This window comes from Equus quagga, chromosome 7 (genome assembly GCF_021613505.1).
Source record: "Equus quagga isolate Etosha38 chromosome 7, UCLA_HA_Equagga_1.0, whole genome shotgun sequence".
Lineage (NCBI taxonomy): Eukaryota > Metazoa > Chordata > Mammalia > Perissodactyla > Equidae > Equus > Equus quagga.
In genome coordinates this window covers 36,929,707-36,953,675 of record NC_060273.1, presented here as the reverse complement: position 1 = coordinate 36,953,675, position 23,969 = coordinate 36,929,707, and the positions used below count along the sequence as shown (strand labels likewise).

At 46.0% G+C, this 23,969-nt stretch overlaps 2 protein-coding genes across 2 annotated transcripts in view; both read right to left on the bottom strand.

The window, feature by feature from the left end:
* Positions 1 to 9,996: 9,996 nt before the first annotated feature.
* The window catches only part of LOC124242239 (zinc finger protein with KRAB and SCAN domains 1), a 42,316-nt gene continuing 28,343 nt past the window's right edge, over positions 9,997 to 23,969 (bottom strand). The window contains exon 7 of the mRNA XM_046667054.1: positions 9,997 to 11,030. Within this exon, the coding sequence (XP_046523010.1) occupies positions 10,423 to 11,030 (608 nt within the window). The 3' untranslated portion in view covers positions 9,997 to 10,422. The remainder of the gene's footprint in view (positions 11,031 to 23,969) is intronic.
* LOC124242238 (zinc finger and SCAN domain-containing protein 21) lies at positions 11,130 to 22,479 on the bottom strand. Its single transcript, XM_046667053.1, has 5 exons — positions 20,543 to 22,479; positions 17,934 to 17,989; positions 13,152 to 13,643; positions 12,671 to 12,952; positions 11,130 to 11,261 (listed from the first exon to the last, which is right to left on the bottom strand). Exons 3-4 carry the CDS (start codon positions 13,545 to 13,547, stop codon positions 12,683 to 12,685), a joined length of 666 nt encoding a protein of 221 aa, XP_046523009.1. The 5' UTR covers positions 13,548 to 13,643; positions 17,934 to 17,989; positions 20,543 to 22,479; the 3' UTR covers positions 11,130 to 11,261; positions 12,671 to 12,682.

The following is a 23,969-nucleotide window of genomic DNA, read 5'->3' as shown; positions in this document are numbered from 1 at the left end:
GATATTCACGCAAGGTCCTATTAGCACGTTCAATGATCGCTTGACCTTGGCTATTATAAGGAATACCAAAAATGTGCTGAATGTGATATTTTTGAAAAAATTTATGGAGTTTAAGAGACTGATAAGCAGGCGCATTATCAGTCTTTATCTGTAAAGGTATTCCCATGATTGCAAAACAAGCGAGTAAATGTGTAATAACTGCATCAGCTTTTTCCGAAGATAAGGCCGATGCCCATTGAAAACGAGAGTAGGTGTCAATAGTGTGGTGAACATACTTTAATCGTCCGAAAAAGGGAACAATAAGAACATCCATCTGCCAGACTTCATTCACTTGACGGCCTCGAGGGTTGACACCTGGAGGAAGAAGGGTCAAAGAGAAAGGGGCACAAGAGGGGCATGTACGGATTATGTCACGAGCCTGGTGATGAGTAATAGAATGTTTGGAAAGAAGTCCTTGAACATTAGTATGATGAAGAGCGTGTTCGTGTTCCGCCGCCTGGAGAGGGAACAGTAAGGTGTCTATTAAGCGATTGCCCTCAGCAACAGGGCCAGGTAAGGTAGAATGAGCTCAAACATGACAAATGTACACTGGGTCATGTCTTTGTAGTAGTAACTGTTGGGCCCGTAAGAAAAGTTTATCTATAGAAGATCTAGAAAACAAAGGGAGATCAACGTCTGGAAGTATGGAGCAGGATAAGGCAGCATAACGAGAATCAGAAACAATATTAAGAGGGACGGTATTAAATTCTTGTAAGGCTAAAGTTACGGCCCAAAGTTCAGCGAGTTGGACTGAAGAAAAGGAGTGAGGCAACACCTTGTATTGTTGGTCTGTCCAATATCCCTCAGATGTCTTGTTAGCATCAATAAAAGCAGTAATACCTGAAACGGGCGTGTGAGAAATAACATTAGTAATGACAACAGATGTCTGTCGAAGAAAATCGAAAAGTTTAGAGTGAGGATAATGATTGGATAGCCTTCCAGGATAATCTGCTAAAGCTAGTTGCCATTCTTCATTGAATTGAAAACCTTTTGAGACTTGAGCATTAGTTAATTGAGTAGTAATTTCTTGGGGCTCTTGGCCAGTCAATTGAAGGACTCGTGTTCTACCTTTTGCAATGAGAAGAGCTATTTTATCAATATATGTTTGTAACTTCTTGTTGGTCTGATTGGAGAGGGAGAGCCATTCTAAAATGGCTACGTCCTGGGATATTACTCCAGTAGGAGAGTGAGGCGTTTGGAAAAGAATTAATTGAACAGACTTTTGTGGATTTAAGTAGGAAAGAAACCCTTGGGAGATACGCTGTTCTACATATGAGAGCTCCTTTGCAGCTTGAGGGGACAATTGTCTGGGACCATTAAGCGCCCTATCTCCTTCTAAGGTGCCAAATAAATGACATAATCGATAAGTCGGGATGCCAATGGAGGGCCTAAGCCAATTAATATCTCCGAGTAACTTTTGAAAATCATTAAGTGTTTTTAGATGATCTCTTCGAATTTGAATTTTTTGGGGTCTAATCTGAGTGGATTCAAGAGTCGATCCTAGATAAGAATAAGGAAATTCCTCTTGGATCTTTTCAGGCGCAACCTGTAATCCAAAGGCTTTTAAGGCCTCCAGAACCTTGTGATAAAATGGAGCCTTTTGTTCCCTATTAGGGGCAGCAAGGAGTAAATCATCCATGTAGTGATATAAGATAAATTGAGGAAACAACTGTCTCACAGGAGTCAAGGCCCGCGCCACAAACTCTTGGCATAAGGTCGGACTATTAATCATACCTTGAGGGATATCGGTCCATTGATAACGTTCAACTGGCTGTTGATGATTATAGGTAGGTACAGTGAAAGCAAATTTGGCCTTATCCTGTGGCTGTAAAGGGATTGTCAAAAAGCAATCTTTTAGGTCTATTACAGTAATAGACCAAGTCTGAGGAATCATGGCGGGGGAAGGCAAGCCAAGTTGTAATCCGCCCATGGGTTCAATACATTTGTTAACCTCTCTTAGATCGACCAAGAGCTTCCACTTTCCAGATTTCTTTTTGATTACAAACACAGGAGAATTCCATGGGGAAGTGGAAGGTTCGATATGGCCAGCAGTTAATTGTTCTGCCACTAACGATCTTAAGGCCTCGAGCTTTATCATAGGAAGAGGCCACTGCTCAATCCATTTAGGAGTAGTTGTAAGCCATTTAAGAGGAAGTGCTTGAGGGGGTTGAGCAGTGGCTATTAGTTTTCCAGAGGGAAAGATAAGGATACTCCTAGTTTAGTTAAAATATCTCTTCCCCAGATGTTAATGGGTATATTAACCACATAAAATGTTATAAATATCTCTTTTCCCTCATTTATGTGGCAAGACAAGGGCTGGGCACTTTGCCATACTTCAGAGGCCGTACCGATCCCTGACAACATCAAAGAACATCTCTGTTTTTTCCAGTCGGCTGGCCATTGAAGTAAAGATATAACAGATAGATCGGCCCCGGTGTCAATTAGGCCTTCAAAAGATTTTTGATTTATAGTCAAGGTTAAAGATGGACGGGAATCATTGATGAACATTTCCCAATATATTCCTTTGCCTGTACTGCCGAAACCCCCTGTCCTTTCTTTGTCCATCGCAGGAAAAGAAATATATGGAAGTAGCAAGAGTTGAGCTATCCGTTCTCCTGCCAATAATAAAGTAACTTTGGAAACTTAGGCAACAACGCAAATCTCTCCCCTATAATCAGGATCAATCACTCCCGGAAAAACAGTTATTCCTCGAAGGGCAGCGCTACTCCGACCTAAGAGGAGTGCAAAAGTGCCCTGAGGTAAGGGACCAAAACCACTGGTCTGTAATTTACATGGGCCACTTCCTGGGGAGAGTGTTACATTCTCAGCAATAGGCAGATCAGCGGCGGCACTGCCATGGGTGGCAGCCTTTAAATCTGAAATTACTAAGTGACAACCATATGAGGGGATTTTTGCAAAGTTGGAGACGATGGGAGAGTCGTTGGCCCCTGGGTCCTCGGTATTGTTGCTGGGCCCCAAGGACTGAGGCCCACTGGGAAGTTTCCCGGACGGGGTTTTGGGAGAGGATTTCCATCTTTATCGGTGCGGGATTGACATTCGTTAGTCCAATGTCTTCCCTTTCCACAGCGTTTGCAAAGACCTGGTGGCTGTGGTTTTGGGACATTAAGGAGACCAGGAGGTCCCCCTTTTTGTCGGTTGCGCTGTCGACAGTCCTTGCGAAAATGTCCTGGCTTCCCACAATTGAAGCAAGTGCCCTGTCGCTGAGGTTTCAAGGCAGTAGCCATAGCAGTAGCAAAAACAGAGGTCTGATGTTCAACTCCTCCCACACCTGCACATGCCCTAAAGTATTCAGCAATGCTAGCCCCCTGACCACGCAACGGATCAAGAACGCGCTTACATTCAGGATTGGCATTTTTATATGCCAAGGTCTCTAGCAAGAGCCTCCCAACCTGATCGGTACCAACAGCTCTCTCAACAGCAATCCTTAATCGCGCCAAAAAATCAGTATAAGGCTCTGTAGCACCCTGCATAGTCTTAACAAAAGAGGGCTGTGATTGTCCACTCGGGACTACACGCCTCCATGCTCTTAAAAATACCTGACGAACCTGTTGTAAATCTTGATCAGTGTATTGAGCTTGAGCTGCTAAAGAGCTAAATGCAGCTTCCCCCATTGGCTTATCCTCCAAGGGCCCCGGGGGATTTTGGGTCTGATTAATGCGAGCTTGCTTCCTTGCTTCTTCCTCCCACCAACTTCACAACTGTAGCCATTGCGACCCTTCAAGAACAGCCTGTCCTATTGCCTCCCGGTCTATGGGCAGGAGCAATTTGGCCATCCCCACATTTTCCATCATTGCCAAGACAAAGGGAGACTGGGGTCCATATTGGGATACTGCCAATTTTAAATCCTTAAAAAATTTATATTCCATTGGCGTATAATGGGCATTAATCATTCCGGGCTGACCGGGCTGTCGGGTAATAGGGAAAAGAAAAGGAGAGTCTATAAATCCACCAGGCGGCGCAGGGAGATCCTCCTCGCCATCATAAAACATTGTGGCTGGAAATGTAAAACGGCGATTTTCCCGACCCACATCCATATGCTTTGTCTTGGCAACTGGGTACAAGGAGGCATAAAGAGGAGCAGTGGGTGTACACCGTTGGCTTTTCTTCCCTTGAGTCTTTTGTAGTAATTTAGAAAACGTTTCAGCCATTTTGGAAATCAATTTATCTTCTTCCTCCTCGTCACTATCCTCCTCAGAATCTGAGCTAGACTTAGAAATCCCATCAGGAGGCTCCGGTGGAGAGGGAGGGAAAGATCCCTCCTTTTTATCTTTTTCTTCCACCGGAACGTCCTCATAATGAGCCTCACTACGAAGGAATTAACCTCACTATCTGTTTCAAAAATTTCAAGCGCCTGAGTAACGGCGCTACAGAGAATCCAGAGTTTAAGAGACATAACGTTTCCCCGCTGATGTTGCTTCCGCAACTCCTTTTGAACTTGCTTCCACTCCCCCAAATTTAACTGAACCTTTGTCTGATGACGGAACCAATAACAGTGGCATTCAACATGCCGAAATAATTCATTTAAGCGCCGAGAGGACGCTTCTACCCCGACGGACTCAAGGAGTCCCTTTATAAGGTCTAAATATTGTGACCTGAGAGAATTAGAATTCCCCATGACTTACTTATTCCCGAAAGTCCCCCTTTGCTTTTCCCGGGGTGCTTACCCTTTCGGTTTCGTCGAGCCCCACGTTGGGCGCCAGATGCCGCCGACGAAATGAATATGCAAACACCGGTTGCTGTGTAGTCTCGAGTTTCTCGAGCTCTTTATTTTTATAGCCTCTAAACAAAGCCAGCATTTTGCCAAAGCAAGGAGTCAGCGACTTAAGCCTGCGCAAGCGTCCCACAATAATGAGCTTTCCCCTACATATCTGTTTCTAACAGGTTCCCTCATAATGTTTCAAACTCCCAAGGCCCCAGGCTTGTTCCTTGTGAGGAACTGATAAAACATCCTTGTTTGCAAGCAATGTTTTCCCTGGGGCCTTGTGAGTTCACAAGGCAGAACATTCTGTTTGCAGATAAGTCCAGCCAGCTTTGTGAGATGCCTTGCGTGCAAGCGCAACCACATTTCATGCCAGGTCTCCTTTACACTACGTTAGAACAATTCCACATCTAGGAATTTGTTGTATGGAAATACTTCCATAAGTCTGCAAAGAAACCTGTGCAAAAATGCCCTTCGTAATCACACAGAATTGGACAAAATCCAAATGTTAACCATGAGATGAAAGGTTAAATAAACCAGGTAATGGTTAGAATGAAGTTTGATTCCTATGTACAGTATTGATCGATATGGGAGAAGGTCCAAGGTACAATTAGACTTTAAAAGTGCAAAGTCCAAAACAGCATATATACCATAACCCCATTTTTGTTAAAAAAAAATGTATTTATATATGCTTGGAAAAGTCTTTAAGGATCACTTGGCATTTAATATTAAGTGTGAGCTTATAAGGGGCGTTTATTTTGCAGGTAACATTTCTCTACTACTCTAGTTTTTAAAAACAGCGTGCATCAAGTTAGCTTATCGGAATAACTCATTGAGATACAGATCTTAAGTAAGCAGACCAACACTGTATTAGGGGTCAACTTGTGTAACCATCAAGAGCACTGAAGCATGCAGCGGTCCCCAGAAGGCTTGAGATCCAGCCCCAGCGCGGCCAACCCTGCCTTTAGGGCCTGCGTGCGTTATAGGCTGGATCCGGCTCCTCAGGAATCTTGAGGGTTAAGCGGCTCAGCCGCAAGGAAAGCGCACGGCCCAGCGGGAGCGCGCGCAGAAGCCCAGGGCCGCCAGCAGCCGGAGCGCGCTCGCCTCGCGGGGGGTCGCCGGAACCGGACGCGGCCCCGCCCCCGGAGCCTCACCGGGCAGCGCCGCGTCCTTTGCCGGCCCGGGGCACCCACGATTCGGAACGAACGGACCTCCCGACAGCGGCCGAGGCGCTGGGACCCAAACCCACGCGCGCGGGCTCTCCGCCCATTTTCTGTGAGGCCCCAGCCTGAGGAGACCCCCGGCCTCGCGACTTCGGGCCTCTCTAGGACCTCGGAGGTTTAGCTCACTCTGTGGTCCTGACGCTGGCGTTCCCGGACAGGGGAGGGAGGGAGGGGGCACAGAGGGGAGGGGGTGGGGGAGGAGGCCGGAATGTGGGCAGCCTCTAGAGGCTGGAAAATGCAAGGAATTAGATTGTCCCCCAGAGTCCACAAAGGAACACAGCCCTGCTACCACCTTGATTTTAGCCCAGTGAGACCCATGTTGCAGTTCTAATCCACAGATAACAAAGCCGTGTTGTTGCGGGTGGGCGAAAGAGGTAAAAGGGCACATAGGGACAGTGATGGATGAAAATTAGACCACTGGTGGTCAGCACAATGAAGTCTACTCAGAAACTGATAAACAATAACGTACACAATAATTACACAGGTATAGACCATTATGATCTCAATAAAATTATTGAAAAAAAGTTTTTTTTAAGTCACCAAGTTTGTGGTAATTTATTACAGCAACCATAGAAAAACTAATACAATCCTAATGCACTCTAGGTGGCTCATTAAAACTTGGATGTGAATGATGGCCTATAGTAAATGAGGCAGAGCTGCTGCAACTAATTAATTAGCAGTGTTGAGAAAGGGGTCAGCAGGCTCATGAGTGCTAAGGTGAACTTAAAACATGAGACTGGAGAACCCAACGCCTGACTATGTTACTAGGGGGCCTAAAGCACTCCCCCTTCACTAAGACAATAGGGATGCACTAATGAGGGGAGCACAGGTATTGCTGAGAAGTTCGGTGGTGGCCGTCACTGTAGGTTAGGATTAACGGGAGATGCTGCCATGGAACTGAGTTCCTGCCGTCAGTGGGGATGACTGAATTCTAAAATAGCTACTATGAAGGGCAACGTGGACAGACTGGCAACTAGGGTGTCTTGACCCACAGGGATCCGTGGTGATGGCTAATAACCCCTGGTGTTCCTGGGAAAGATTGGGAGTCACCAAGGTAGTGCCTGACATATAAACAAACAAAAAAATCAAGAGCTGGGGGGAAGGCTGATATTAGCCACTGTGATGGGAAATTGCAATCTTTCACCCACTTTCCGGGTCTCAGCCAGTCCTCAGATGAATTCATCAGTTGAACGGGAGGTTTGGGTTCTTTGGGGAAGAACTTTACAATTCCACCACAAGAATATGCAATAAATATTGCCCCAGAGGGTCTTGTGGCTGTTCCCTAGATGGACACGAAGGGAAGGGAATGCCAGACCTTTTGAGGCTACTGGATGAGGGTCTGAGGTGACCTGAATCTAGAGCGTCTACGACTCCATCACTGCCATGCAGATAGAGGTGAGCTCATAAACGGAGTCCTGACCCAGATGCACCTCAGTGGGCCCAGTGGGCCCGAGACCCACCGTGTGGACCTGTTCCTGAGAGGGTAACTGGGATGGATGTATTCAGGAGGGTGATGGAGCTTTGGCAAATTGGTTCCCCAACCTGTAGCATAAGTTGTTATGGTAGAAAGGGCAAAGAGGAAACCCTTGAAGTCCTCCCTCCCCTTTACCGAGCCAAGATAGTACATCAGAAACAATACTATATCCTGTGTGGAACTGAAGTGATTAGTGCCACTCTCAAAGATTTGACTCAATTTTTCTGTATTGCTCCTATAAAAAACAGATGAATCGTGGCCGATGACGGTTGTCTGCCGTCAACCTAATCACAACTGCTGTGCTGTCTTCACTGGAACAGATCAACACGGCCCTGGTTCCTGGCATGCAGCTAGTGGTCTGGTGAATGCATTCTTTCCATTCCCATCAATAAAAAGGACCAAAGGCAGTTCATGATTAAGTGGGAAGGACAGCGGAATACATCCAACTTCTTGACAAAGGACTTGTCAACCCTCCTACTTCACACAGGGACTGATTTTGTGGACATTCTGTGGAACATCCTTCAACTGATAACATCCTAATAATCAGACCTGGTGAAGAGGAAGTGGCAGGCGTACATGGATCCCTCAGTAACACACATACATACCAGAGGAGGGGAGATAAACCCTACAAAGATGCCAGGGCCTTTTATATCAGTGAAGTTTTTAAGGGTCCAAGCATCTGAGGCATGCTGGGACATTCTAAGGTAAGGGACAAATTACTGCATCTTGCCCTCACTACTAAGACTAAGAAAGAGGCAGTGTTTGGTGGGCCTCCTTGGATTTTGGAGGCAGCACATCCACTTTCAAGTGCGGTCCAGTCACACAGCCCAAGCACCATATGACCCGGCAGATTCAAATGGTGCTAGAGTCATCTGTGTTGGATAGAAATGTTGTGTAGAGGTCTGCCAAGCCCAATAGGAACTTGCCAATAGAAGTCATGCCTGCTGCAGCAGAGAACTACGCAGTTTGAAAAGCAGCTCCTGGGATGCTACTGACCATGACAGCAAATGACTACGTGCCTGTAGCTATTGATCACAGCTGAGTATTTTCTGACTCATCAAGTCACTCGACTGGGTAGACAGAGCAACCATCCATCATGTGGGGGAAGTGTCACACTTGGGATCAGGCATGAGCAGGTCCAGAAGCCACAAGGTATGTACGCAGGAGGCTCAGACCCATCCCCGTCTCCTACGTTTGCTGAAGTGATGCCCTCCCTCTGTTCACACCTGTGGATTCACGGAAGGCTCCCTTTAACCTGTCGGTGGAACACCTAGGGTTTGTTTCACAGAGGGATCAGCTCAAGACTGATGTGAACCAGAAATGCATTGTTGATGCACTCCGGCCTTCCCCAGGAGGGCCCTACAGGCCAGCGTGAGGGGAAATCCAGTGGGCAGAGCTGCAGTCTACCTGGAGGGAGAGACTGTATGTCTGTACGTCTCGCTTGCATGGAGGGAGAAGCAGCCTAAGGTAAAGATTTCACGGCCTGCTGGGCGGTGAGACAGCACAGATGTGGGACCCCTTCACCTCTCACCAAAGTAGGACGATGAGCGGCAGCTCTTGGGGCCCAGCAGGATGCTTCATTTCCCTCATATGCAGCAGCTCCACCAGGGGCCTAAAGATAATCAGCTGCTGCCTGATCACTAAATTCTCTGTGGGCCTCCATCACGGTTAATATGCAAACAGCACAGCTCACGTGAAATGTACTGAGTTTAAGGTGCTGGCAGGACATCAGGATCGTCAGCAAGCTACCGGAGGAGTAAGAATATTTCGTATTTCAAGCACTATTGATTCTTTTTCAGCAATGACCCTCTCCCTAACTTATCTGGCTGGTGCATAAAGACTTAGTTATTTAATCATCCCAGGATGGCATTCAGGCTGGTTTCCAGAGATCAGAACTGGTACTAGACATGAGACTTTCTTGCTGTCCCTAATCCTGGCATGTAGGTTCGTCTGACCCTAAGGGCTGCAGCAGTAGACAAAAAGGTATTTCAGTGACTACTAGTCAGAGGTAAAAAAAAAACCTTGTAACATGAAGATAAGCAAGTGAGAGGAGGGAGTGAACTAGCTGGGTTTCTAGGGGAGAGGAGGACTTGCCGGCCAGAAGACTTTATAAGGGACACAGAGAAAAATATCTTAAGACCTCAGAGAGACCGCAGTCAGAAGGAAAAGGCAGGATGGACCTAAGTAATCGTATTATGTATTACTGACTTCTGGAGTTTAGAAGAAACTTCTCGGGGAGAGTCACACTTTCAGACTTTGGTAGAGACAGAATATACACAACAAAAAGCACAGGAGGCTGACAAAATGTTCCCGGCGATGGAAAAATGTGTTCAGTCTGTAGAAAACCACAATGTAGACCAAGAGGCAGCAGGCGACTACACCCTACCGCGACCTCCTGACACACACGTTCACAAGTACTAAAAGTTCCATTTACCCAAAGCCAAATTTTCCAAACGCTAAACCAGGAGAAGTTTTCTCTCTTCAGCATAGTGTTCAATAACCAACAGACCCTCTATTATAATAACAGTCTTGAGGCATTACAAGATGTTCTAAGTTTATTCTGAATCAGATTAAATTGTGTTCAACGTGGCTCAATTCTTTACAAATTGTCATTCTTGAATACATATTAAAACAGTTAAACAGCTTTTACGTTTCTTCTTTAACTATACTGGATACACATGAGTTTAACTATACAAAAGGCAATGCTGGCATGGTTTATGGGACCAAAGTGTGGCGAGGGGACCCTGCCCCAGTGAGCTGGTGAGTGAGGAATCCCGACACCCACCAGGGCCCCATCCTACAGTGCTGCCGCCTCAGCTCCCTCCTCAGGCATCCTTTGATGTGGAGTGAAATAAAATCCACCACCAGAGTTTATATTGCAATTACTGGGTTTCTCTCTAGCACTCATGTTCTAAAGAAGAAAAACAAACACAGAATCCCAAAACCAGCAAGAGTATATTTGCCAGTTAAAGCACTTCTCCCTCTCCAGTGTGGACTCTCTGGTGTTTGGAGAGATTTGACTTACTGCAGAAGGTCTTTCCACAATTATTACACCAATAGGGCTTTTCCCCAGTATGGATTCGGTGATGTTTATTAAAATTGGAGCTGTGGTTGAAGGCTTTCCCACACTCCTTACATTTATATGGCTTCTCTCCAGTGTGGAGTCTCTGATGAGAACTAAGACCCGCGTGCTGACTAAAGCTCTTCCCACACTCGTTACACTGATAAGGTTTCTCCCCAGTGTGTATTCGATAGTGCCGAATGAGGCTGCCTTTACCACTGAAAGCCTTTCCACAATCTTTACACTGATAAGGTGCCTCTTCAGTGTGCATTCGCTGATGTTTAAGGAGGTCTGAGCTCTGACCGAAGGCTTTCCCACACTTACAGTCATAGGGCCGGTCCACCAAGTGTGTCCTGTAGTGAAGGGTAAGGTTTGAGCTGTGGCTGAAGGCTTTCCCACACTTGGTGCACACATACGGCTTCTCCCCAGTGTGTGTTCTCCGGTGCTTAGTGAGGTTTGAGCTATTACTAAAGGCTTTCCCACACTCAGCGCATATGTAACGTCTCTCTCCCGGGGGAGGTTTAGTAGGAATTAGTTCTCTACCTTTCTTGGAACCTTTGTCTAGGAGAGGGGTTTTTGTTCCACTTTCCTTTTCAAGGTTTACCCACTGCCTTTCTAACCTGGCCTCACATTTATTGGCAGTAATCATGGGGGTAATATCCCTTTGGAATCCTTCTGCATGAGATTCTTCAGAACTTTCTGGCTTATCTGTTGATGCCTCATTCTGAGTGTTCGATTTACGATCTGAAACATGAAGTAGAAAAAGGACATGTCAGTTGTTTCCTGTGCTGAGAAGAAAGTGTTAAAGGAGAAACAGAATCCTCAGTGACACGGATGGGTTCCAAAGGGTGGCCAAACATTGCTCTGAGAGGTCACAATATCACATTGATACAAATAAGTCACCATCAAATCTAGTTTCAAGACCAGACTCTCACACAAGTCCCTACCAGAAGCTGTTATGGTGTGATGAACACATGGCTTTCTTTGTTAGAACTTCATACCTAGAGGGCAACAAGGCCAAACCAAGCGTATGGGGACAGCAGCAAAGGAGACGGGTGATGCTCGACAGAAAGGAACAAGAAAGATAGATTGCTGAAGGGTCAGAGTTGATTAAGGAAAATAAAAAGGATAATTAAGGGAGAAGGGGCTAGTGGCAAACTAACAAAATCCACATTCTCACAAAAACTGAATATAAAAGCAAAAGAAGGGAAGATTCAGCCCATTTATAATCATTCTAGTCCTAGATCCTTATTCATTTGAATGAAAGCACTTAACTCCCACAAGAGTTTAACTCTTTATCATGTCACCTATATTGGCTTTGTCTTATAATTCGTTTAAAGTAACATTTACTGTTGAAATCAGACTGAAGAATTAGATCATTTTTAGAGCAATTCACTAGGCAGTCACACTTCTAAAAAGTCCATCTAACTGCCCACATACACGGAAAAGGGGACTAAGAGAAATTCACACAGAAAAAGGGGCTCCCTCTGACAACTGTCATCCCTCAACGAGCACTTTCCTCTGAGCCCCTTTTTCCTTGTCCCTGTGTCTCTCTCTCTCTCCACCTGACCACCTATTTCCTTCCTCTGCTGGCAGTAACTACTCAGCGGCTTCCAGGCTCATCCCCACTGACCGTCTGCTGCAAACATAGCACCGAAGCACCAAAATCCCTGTCACTCTCCAGATGAGCAAGCACTGGGCTACGCAGAGAGACTTCCCTTCCAGCTGCCATGAACTGTGTGGGAAAGGAGTTAACGTAACGAAGCTCAAGAATTTTAAATAGCCTAAGCAGGCAGCAGTTGAAAAACAATTTACCAGGGACCATTTCTGCATCATCCAAAGCTGACTATGACAGCTTCACTAAATCACTAACAGACAACAAGCACCTTCTCTTATTGGTTCATTCAACCTGTCCACACCTCTGGAAACAGTCCCTTTGTTAAACTCACTTCAACTGACCCTTTAGGAGTGTGTCATCTGTTCCCATGCTAGGACTGAGATGCATCTGAGGCAAGAAAGGCAACTCTTTCTGGTAGTCAGACCAGTCGAGTCAAACCAGGGGACTGCCTCAGAACAGTAATTAGAATTATCCCGTTTCTTCTTCAATCACAAAGGCCTGGGGCATCAAGCAGGGCCTGGCTGATCTTCCCTACCTTGAATCTGTCTCAGCTCTGGAGTGAAATCCTGCTCTTCACCAGTCTCTTGGATGTACAGGGGCCCCCAAGATTCGTATTTGGGAATGGTCTCCACAGACTGTGGCTGCACGCCGCTGAGGGATTCCTTTGCTGTTCCTGAAGATGACATCTTCGCCCACACCTGTTTCTGTTCATTTGGAGGAGGTGAGACCTAGAGACAATCAGGAATGGCTGGGTCTCAGCACAGCTCACTTTAAGAATTAGAAGGAAAGCAAGCTTCAGGAGAGCTATGTAGAACCTCTAGGAAAGAGAAAAGAAAAACATCCATCCCATTCAATTCCCAAAGCTAAAAGTCAATACAGGACGCAGAAGAAAAACAGGGGGAAACAAGGTCTAACTCAACAGAAACGTCCATTCAGCTATTCTTATTGCATGGACAAACCCATTCCCTCCAGGAATGCTCTCCATCCCATAGAGTAAAAGGTCTCCCCCAGCCTACCTGCTGTCCTGGCTCATCCAGTTCTCGCTCCAGATCTTCCAGGAGAGTGACAGCCTCTTCAGCGCTCTCTGGGCAGTGCTCCTGCACCCAGGCCTGGAGCTCCTGGGGCAGGATGGTCAGGAACTGCTCCAGCACCAGCAGCTCCAAGATCTGCTCCTTGGTGTGGATCTCGGGCCTCAGCCACTCACAGCAAAGCACCCGGAGCTGGCTCAGGGCCTCCCGGGGTCCAGGTGTGTCATGGTACCCAAACTGCCTGAAGCGCTGGCGGAACATCTCCAGGCTAGGAAGGCACTTCCCTTTCTCCTCCTCCTCGACTTTCACAATCACAAGCCCCACCTGCTCCTGTGGAGGCCTAGGGCCCAGAACTGTGGCCATGCCCAGCACCTTGGTCATCATACAGACTCCAGCAACAGCCTCACTAAAGATGGGGCTCTGCGTGGCAGGAATATTGGTTCCTTTGGGTTTCTGGTTCTTTAGGGCTACACGTTAAACCTAAAAAATATGGTTACCATAAAATTACCAAAAAGAAAAAAGTATGTTCTTTTGGTCTTTACAGCCACACCTTTAGCACAAGAAATTGTGGAAATTATGGGCACTGTAAAACTACTACGTAAAAATTACTATTCAGAATTTTTCTGGAGGCAGCTCAGGGTATCTTAATTTGATTTTACTGTGTGTCTACTCTCCTAAAAAGTGCACTGCGGCATAATCTTAAAACATCTGCTGCCAATCCTCCTCTTTTTGCTGAGGAAGACTGGCCCTGAGCCAACATCCGTGCCCATCTTCCTCTACTTTATATGTGGGATGCCTGCTATCATTACCAGCACTCATTAAATCTATTTTGAAAGAAAAATACATAAATTAATGAGTGTTACATGCTGTGACTGGCCTTCCTGAGCATGTTTTCAAACTTTAGGCAGCATCTTTCATGTCACACAGGTGCTCCCATACTGCATTTGGATCATGTAGGACAGGAAAACTCCAGTAGTCTCAATTAAGAACCAAATAGATAAAAATCTATATGGGTATTTGTTACATGAAATTATATTGATAACAATGGTAGACACCATAAAGAGGATGTATAAATAGCTTATAAAAGCTGAAGATGAGGGAAGAGAAGTTGCAGATAATCCAAATTACAGGCATTAAAAAACTTGAGTACGCTCATTTCTAACATGCACGTCAATCTCCATGGATCTAGTTTGACAGCACTTGAAATATCAAGTGTCTCTCTCACTCGCACACCCACCCATAATATACAACGAAGGGAAATACATAATCACACTGAAGGACACAGGACAAATCACAAACAGCGATATTTCTGGGTATAGAATTAGGGATGATTTCAATCTTTTTAATTCTTGTTTTGATTTTCCAAATCTTCTATAAGGGGTATTATTACTTCTGTAATCAGAAAATCATAAAATCTTTAAAGGGATCAGTCTGTTAACAAAATAGGTTTTACTAATGCCCAAACTTAATGGCCTTCAAAACAAAACCCAGGGGGGAAAAGCCCCAGGAATTCCAGCCCATAGAGAACTCGCCAATAAACGTACATTTATGTTACTGCTTTTATATTAGGTGTTTAGTTTCACACATTTAGCAAATACATATTAAAATATGTATTTTTTATGACTGTTCCCTTTCATTTGTTTTTGTGACCAATCTTGGTAATTTTTCTTGTGAGGAAGATGTGCCCTGAGTTAATGTCTGTTGCCAATCCTCCTCTTTTTTTGTGTGAGGAAGACTGGCCCTGAGCTAACTAACACCTGTGCCAGTCTTCCTCTACTTTGCATGTGGGATGCCGCCAGAGCGCGGCTGATGAGTGGAGCAGATCTGCACCTGTGAACTCTGGGCCACCGAAGCAGAGGGTGTGGAACTTTAACCACTCGGCCACAGGGCCAGCCCGGATTTTGGTAATTTTTAAAAATATGAAATGGGATTCTAGGACTAGAATCTCAGTAAGTAACCTTACTTCTATGAGAAGTTCAATAATTATCAGCTGCTAATTAGTTCAGAATTCCAAGGAGGCCAGTAGTCAGACTCCTCTCCACTGTACCCCAATTCTGCAGGATCTTGAGATGCCAACAGGTGTTGTGACACGGTGGACCTGAATCAGCACCATCCACTCCCTCATGCTGTCCTATGCACCCAATACACTGCTGGTGCCACCAAGTTCAGGATGACCTGTAAACTGAGCCAAGGGAGAAGCACAGCCACCTAGTCTCCTAAAATAAAGGCCCTGGCACCAAAGGCTAAAATAACCTAAAAACAACAGCTGTAGCAGTGCTGGAGAGCATTCTTTAGAAATGCTTAGAAGGAGACCTCCTCAGTGCTGGAATAACTTTACTTAACTGGTTACAAAACTTCCCACTCTATCCAGAGGAGGGCACCCCAAGAACAGGAAAGACATGGGAACCTGTTTGGGCTGCTCAGCTTCTGGGATCCAGCCTGGGAAACTCAGCAGGATATGAGGAGTTACATAGCACAGGGGGCTATTAAATGGGGAGCGTCCTATATCACATTCATGTAGGATATGTTCCCAGAAGTTGGTGAGTCGAGAGTCCCAACTCACAGATGCCACTATATCACGTGACTGCCTTTAAAAAACATGTACATAGTCACAACTGAGGGAGAAAGCTTCCTGAGATGGTGCTGCTGGGCAGCTGGCTGGGCCAGCTCACCAGCGAAGTGATGTATTCTAGTGCACCTGTTTTGTAGTGCCCACAATTCACATTCATGTCTCAGCAGGACCACAGACGAGTGGAGGGCTGGGTACCTGGACCCCTCCTTCCTTGCTGCACTCAATCTCTTTGGAGATTTCATTCAGTCGCATGGCTTTAATTACCATCTATGTACTCGCGACTGCCCAATTATCTCCAGGCTGGATCTCTCTTCTGAACTCAACTCCTAACCACCAACTGCTCACTTGACATTGCCACCTGCATATCCAAAACTGACATTCTTCATCTTTGCCCGCAAAGCTGCTCATCTCAGCTAATGGCAAGTCCATCATTCTGTTTACTTAGATCAAAAAAACCTAGTCACCCCTGACTCCTCATTCACATTCTACATACAATTCATAAGCAAATCCTGTTAGTCCTACGTCCAAAAGATCCCAAGTTCGACCACTTCTCACTACCTCCAACACTGCTGCCCAGCCCATCACGTCTGGCCTGGAGAAGTGCACCAGCCTCCTAACTGCTTCCAGCCCTGCCCCTCAGTCTATTCCCAGCACACCATGTGTTCCTGTTAAAATACAAGTCAGGTCACATCGTTCCTCTGCTCACACCCTTCATGGCTCCGTGTTTCATACAGAGTAAAAGCCAAAGTCATCACAAAGGCCAACAAGGCCCACAAGATCGCAGGCCTGCTGCCTCTCTGACCTCATCCTGTACTTCTCTCCCTCCTGTTCATTCTGCCGTAGTCACGCTCGCTGTTCCCTGAACGTGTGAGGCACGCTCCCATCTCAGAGCCTTTGTACTCGCTGCTCCCGCCACCTAACACTTCCTCCAGCTTACACGTGGCTCACTCCCTCACCTCCTTCAGGTCTGCACTTCTCACTGAGGCATCCCTATCACCCTGTTTTAAACTGCACACTGCCTGCCCTCACCCCAGAACTCCTAATCCTCCTAATGTACTCTTTTCCTCTATATCATTTACTACTATAATATACTACATATTTTATCTTTTTGTTTTTTTTTAAACTGTTTCTGTCCTTGAATATCAACCCTAGAGGGCAGGGACTTCCATCTGCTTTGCTCACTGCTGTATTCCAGATGTCCAGAATATGCCTGGTACTTTGTAGGTGCTCAAATATCTGTGGAAAGGATAAATATGAAACCTGGATCTTTAGGGCTACTCTTAAGGAGTAAAAATTGTGAAAACAGATTTTAAAAAAATATTATCAATACAAATTTAAGTTGAAAAAATATGGCAGCATGAATTCACGTTTAGCTTAATTAGCTACATGTGTGCCCATGGGTTAGGATACGGACATTTATTTCCTAGCTCTGTCTGCTGTGGAGGTCTAAAAGCAATGACATGCTGGTAGCAATCAGCCACCCAATGCCCAGATCTTGGTTTCTAAATATCATTTTCTACTAAGAGGAACTAGAAAATGGAGAAACGGCTGATTCTAGGTTGAGGAGTATACGAGATGAGCCTGGAGCCTGCCAGAAAGTGTTCAAAAAACAAAACAATGGGGTGTGTCAAAGGGACACAGAAGCCGACCTAAAAAAAAAAAAAAAAACCTCCCAATGACCACAGCTGAAACAACTTGAGCAACAAAATAAATAATGTAATACTGGGTTATAATCCAAAGTATAAAATAAAAGTCTGTAAGTTCATACTGATATAAAAAAAAGGTGATTGAATAAATAAACAGGAGACAATCTCCCATACAGAATTATTCAAAATAATTTATGTAGATACTCCCCCTCAAGAAGATGGAGCTTAACTCCCTACTCCTAGAGCGTGGGCTGACTTGCTTCTAAAGAGGAGAGGAAGGAAAGGGTTTGGGGGAGGTAACTACAGTGGAGAAACCTGGCCAGCACCACCTCAGCCAGGCAATCAAGGTTAACATCATCAGTGATAAGTCCTGTGTCCGTAACAGGAAGGGCTGACAAGGGCACTTCACCTCCGTGGACTTCCTCCCCCAAACCACGAGAAAAACATCAGATAAACCTAAACTGAGAGACATTCTACAAAATAACCAACCAGTACTCCTCAAAACTCTCAAGGTCATCAAAAACAAGGAAAGACTGAGAAATTGTTACTGACCACAGCATACTAAATAGACATGAAGACCAATGGAATGTGGTATCCTAGACGGGATCCTGAAACAGAAAAAGGACATTAGGGGAAAACCAGTGAGATCCAAATAAATGATGAAGCTTAATCATAATGTATCAACGTTGGTTACTTAGTTGTGACAAATGTAAGGCGTCAACAACAAAGGAAACCAGGTGAGAGGGAAATGAAGCTCATTATATTATTTTTGTGCTTCTCTATAAATCTAAAACTATTCTAAAATAAAATGTTTACTTAAAAAAATATGAGGCATTGGGGAAAAACAGCAGCCTCGGTAAATGCTGTTCTATTACGGAGGGGTGGTAAAGAGAAATATAGCTGTTAACTTCAACAACACTTAGAAGGTTGAAGCCGACCACTCAGAGTTAATTGGACATTTAAAAAAGTTGTGAAGCCTTTTTCTTTCAGAATTATTTAAAAAAAGGTGCGTGCTTTGTTTCTAGGAGCAACAATAGTTTCTAACTCCCTTCCAACAACTGTCAGAATATTGGCCTAATGAAATAAAGTTTCTAGCAAATGTATTTCAAAAATAACACAAAGCCTACTTTTTTTAAAGATTGGCAGCTGAGCTAACTGTTGCCACTTTTTTTTTTAATCCTTCTCCCCAAAGTGCCCTAGTACATAGTTGCATATTCTGGTTGTAGGACCCTCTGGTTGTGCTGTGTGGGACGACGCCTCAAGAAGGCCTGGGGAGCGGTGCCATGTCTGGACCCAGGATCCAAACCGTTGAAACCCTGGGCTGCGGAAGCGGAGCATGTGAACTTAACCACTCAGCCACAAGCCTGGCCCTCGACAAAGCCTATTTTTAATTTTATCAAACACTTGTAGCTTTTAACTACTTGGTAATCTTACGACAATATCCATTCTTCCTTTGAAATCACCCAGACCATTTTCCAATTTGGCAATTCTATCTCCACAGGCTCAAAGGCTATCTGTGGAAGTTTAAAATACAGAGCTGCACATATCACCCAGCTGTTTAAAATCATGTAATAACTTCTTTGCGTGGCAAACAAAGTCACTCACAATCCAGGCTCTGCCTCCACTGTCAGTCTCGTCACTCCTCTTCTCCTGCCCTATACTCCAACAGTGTCCAATTCCCATGGCCAACGTCTATTTGTCTTTCAAGTCTCAGCTTAGTAATTAACCCATGAAAAGATGCTCAACCTCAGTTATGCTTAACAAAAGAAATGCAAATAAAGCTACAATGAAATGTTTCTACCTATCAGACCAGCAAAGATTTTTTTTTAAATCTGATAATGCTGTCTTGATTTGTTTTTCCCCTGCGCAAAGCCAGTAATTTCATTTTTAGTCATGCTGTTTGTCTAAAGGGTCATTGAGGGATGCCCTCCAGGTCTCAGCTTCTGAAATTTTCTTAATAAAGTTTTTATAAAATAAAAAAGCACGTGGATGGAAAACACAGGTTTCGTTACTAACTGATGTTGTGTTCAACCACAGTGAATCACTTTTTTAGGCTATCTAGCGTGTTTAGCTCAAGAGGTCCATCAAGCAAAGGTTCATGGTCATCTATAAGCAGAAGGCCTTTGTTCTGTTCCCCGTTTCTTTTTTTCCTCCTTTATGCTCATTTCCTGAAGCTTATATGCCCTTATAAAAGTACCCCAAACCCATTCTGGAACAAGACAAGGCACAAATAAATCAAATCACCAGAGACTCTAACAATTTAATGGGACTTACAACTAAAGGTAGAATGCCTTTAACACACCCATTCTGTGCCTGAAAACTCCCAGGCAAGCAAATTAGATAATTCTTTAGGCACAGAATTCTATTGCTGGATAGTTGTAATTGTTACAAGGTTTTCTTTAAACCGAACCAAATTTTGCATCACTTTTTATCTTCTTTCTTCGGTCTCAGACCAATACTTACCCTCTCCCCAGTAGTCTTTCAACACCTGAAAACAACTGTCTTGCCTCTTAACTCTTTTCTTCAGTTCCTTCAGCTGCTCCTTATACAACATAGGTTTCTAAATACCTCACCCAGCAGATCACCCTTCTCTTGACAAACTAGTTACAAATGCTCCTCTAAAAATGTGTTTCCAACCTCGAGCAGATCCGTTAGGCATGTGCTTTCTAACCTCAACAAAGCCCAACGGAATCACTCCCTCCCTTTAATCTGATACTACCCAGATTTCTAATGAGCCTCACTTTCTCACCGGAGGTCCCCAACCCTCTCGGGCGTGTTCTCATCAATTCCCCTGGAGTTCAGACCTCCCGTGGAGAGCCAGGGAAAAAGAGAAGGCAGCCCTGGTCAGACTGAAAAGACGGCTCGGCTCAGGGAGCGCACTGAAAAACTGCTCTGGAATGAGAAAGGGACAGAGTTTCATTTGTTAAACCCGGGGGGGGGGGGGGGGGGGGAGGAGGAAAACGCTTTCCAGGGCGCCAGCGCCTCCCCCATCTACGGCTGGGCACGGACACGGGCTCCTCCCCAGAGCCCTCGCAGGACTGGTCCGGGGGTAGGGGAATCCCCAGAGGCCACAGCTGCCTAACCCACTCCTCCCTCCCTGAACCCTTGCGGCCAAGGCTCCCTGTTCCAACCGCTACCCCAACGGGAATCTAGAGGCTCACCGTGAATCAGAGCCGCTCGGGGGTCCGGGACGCCTCGACGCGCACAACGGCCGGCGCAGCCGGAAGTGCGTCACAGCCCCGCTCCCGCGGAGCGTTGTGCGGGGTCGCAGCGACCCCTCTAGGAATTCCGGAGGTCTTCTCTGCATCTCTGCGTCTCGGATGCGCGGGAGGCTGGGGCGTGTCAGGGACAAGCGGAGTCGTCCCCCCAAGATGGACAGGCAGGTGCCTCATTCCCCTGCCCCGCCCCTTTTATTTAACCAAGGAAGGGCCGACCGGTTGAAGGCTTCGGCGGTTCTCGCACCCCGCTCCCGACGCCCCAGGCCAGGGAAAGGCGGGTGGGCGCGGCGCGGCGACCTCGGGTCCCCTCGTGGACTTCAGAGCCCGGGTCACCTGTGGCCCACAGGCTCGTCACTCCGTGAGAACATGGTCCACGTTTATGGACACGGATCCCCACGCTTGGCCCATGGAGCCAGAGATTCAGTTGTCACTCTCAGACCCGGGCACCTGCGGCATCAATCCGAAGTAGCCGGGCCCTTGGGCCTTGTGCGGCTTCTCAGCTTCCCGGGCGGGAGTCTCAGAGGCTGCCCTTCAAGCGCTCCAGATGCTGCAGGACTTGATGAAGAAGTCTTTGCCCACCTTTATCTCCCGCTGCTCCTACTCAGCTGCAGGCTTCCAGCCTAGATTCTCAGTGTTTTCGATCTCAGCCCCCACCCCCTCTGACCGCCAGGAGCTTGCTTTTGCCTGGTCCCTCGAAAGGCGCACGTTGGCCCTTTTTCCTGCCGCCCCTGCCCGGGCTGGAGTGCCCCGGCCGAACTCCGGACACGTGCGAAGAGGCCAGCTGTGGACTGTGGGCAAATGCAACCCCAGGATGACTTGAAAGTAGGGCATCTTTGGCCTTCCTGAAAGGAGAGTATTAGTGGCAGGCAGATAGTCTGTGTATGGAGTTTTCAGATGCCTTCACCTGAGTGAGAAACCTGCCTGCGTCAGGACCTCAGATGTCTGATAGCCCTGTGTGACACCAAGATAAGCAATGGTTGAAAGAAACTGCTGTCAATGGACTGTTGCGTTGAAATTTTGGATCATGTCTCACATTTTAATCAGGAAAATACAACCCCAGAGGAATAAATTCTGCAGGCCCCAAAGGCACATAAAAAAGTGACTCAGTGCCCAGGAATTCACACAAAGGAAAACCACCTGGATATTCATGTAAATATACTGCAGGATGTGTGAATACTGACAACAATTACTGCATGTTGACCATGTGCCAGTGCTGCCGAGACCAGCTAGGCAGCCAGCTGAAGGGGCGGACAGAATTAATAGACAGAACACAGTCTATATAATAGACACAACACACTCTATATTATTTAATGGGACAGGGGACCATCGGCCTCAAGGACTGAGGTGCCATCCCTCTGATCGCCACGTATTTATTTGCAGGTCAAGAAGTACAAGCATAGCAGGAACTCATGCCAGCAGGGATATGCAAGTCAAAGCTTAGCAGTTCTAGTCTTCCCCTCTTCAATGTACCCCGACCCTACACAAGGCCATTCTCTTAGGGAGTATCCTGGGAACAAACAATCTAGCAAGTTATGCAGATGGCGTTCCAGTCCTGCAAGGGCCCGGCGTTCCTAAGCCCCTTGCCTTCATGTTTGATAAGATCCTCCCTTCCGGCCTTTGATTCCAAAGCACAAACAATCTAGTATAGTAATTTATGAGAATCAGCAGATTGCATATTTCTCAGTTGCCCATTTTGTAATTTGTTCTTGCTAAGCTTCAAGCCTTGCGATAATGTTGCTATGCTCTCCTGCAACATGGCAGAACTACTAAATTCATTCTATGCATCTCTTAATCCTCTCAACAACTCTGTAAGTAAGGTACATGCTGTTATTTGCCCAAGGTCACACAGTTAGTGGATCCAGGAACTACTGTGGTGTTCAATAAATCTGACTCCAAAGCTAAAAAGAAAAAAGGCGCAGATGTTGAGGGATGGCAACATACGTGCACACAGAATTCCCTAAGTGCACCATAAATTTATAGAAACATGACATCATTTTTCCCTGATGTTTTCTAGGAGCATTAAAAAAATTTTTATTTTCATAGATAAACAATAGTAGAGAGAATGACATAGGGAGCCTCCATGTACCAACTGGCCAGTTTCAGCAGTTGTCACATGGTCAGTGTTGTTTCACTCGTTCCCCCATGCACTGGTCAGATGTCTAAGATGGGACTGTTCCGTGTGCCACATGTTAAGAGGAGCATTCAAAACCCCACAGGCATCCAGAAATTAGCAAATCAGAAAGTGTGAGGTCTGAACACCATGCCAGTCGACCTAAGAGAATCTGGAGAATTTTTTATTCCCTTAGGTAGGAGAAGACAAGGGGAGGATGAGGGACAAAGCAGTCTTAGTTTTCAAGTATGTGGAGTGTTGCCATTTGAAAAAGCAGTTTGTCTTATGGGACCCCAGAAGACAAAATACCAATGAATGGAAATGATAGAAAAGTTTGATCCAAGGAAGGACTTCCTAATAGAGTTGCTTAAAGATGGCCACTTCCTGCCTCATCTTGTGCTGTTTTGAAGACGTGGGAGAGCCCTGGGGATGGGGAGGATGGGAGTTTTGCAGAGTAAATTTTATGGCTAGATGATCTTTAACATCTTCTCCCAGCCTGACCCAGACTCCTGTTAGTTTTTCCGTTAGACTCCAACCCTTTCACAGCACTCATTCACCATTACTGCTCCCTCTACACACCTCCTTTGAGTACTTACCAAGGGCCAGGTGCTGTGTTAAGCACTTGGTTTCAGTTCTATTGCTTCAGAAAAAACTACCCCCAGAGTGAGCCCTGATGGCCTAATGGTTGAAGTTCAGCACTCTCACTGCTTCGATGGCCTGGTTCATTTCCTGGTTGAGGAACGACACCTCCCATCTCTTAGTTCCCGTGCTGTGGTGGTGGCTCACATAGAAGAACTAGAAGGACTTACAACTAGGATATGCAATTATGCACTGGGGCTTTGGGGAGAAAAAAAAAAAACACTACCCTCAAATTGAGTGCCTTAACACAATTATCATTTCTCACAAATCTGTGGATTGGCTGAGTTGTTCTTCCTGTGGTATCAACTGAGGAGCTGGGAGGGCTGGCAGTTGGTGCTGGCCCAGACTGGAAGCTCAGCTGGGATGTTGGCCTGGGGCCTCGGTGCTCCTCCAAGTGAGTCTCTCTGCATGGCTGCTTGGGCTTCCTCACGGCGTGACAACTGGGTTCCCCACGAGGGGCATTTTAAGAGATCAAGGTGGAACTTGCAGATGTTTAGGGCCCAGCCTTGGAAGTCCCACAGTATCATTTCCAGCACATTCTATTGTTAAAACAGGTCACTGGGCCCCATTCAAGGGGAAGAAATGAAACCAGTAAACAGCCATTGAGGATTAAGTAGCTAG

Bases quoted from the DNA above. Each gene is read 5' to 3' on its own strand.
- LOC124242238 (XM_046667053.1), bottom strand. From the start codon at position 13,547: ATGATGACCAAGGTGCTGGGCATGGCCACAGTTCTGGGCCCTAGGCCT. The intron at 12,953-13,151 runs GTAGGCTGGGGG...TCTCTTTCCTAG, and splicing joins TGGATGAGCCAGGACAGCAG to AGGTTCTACATAGCTCTCCT.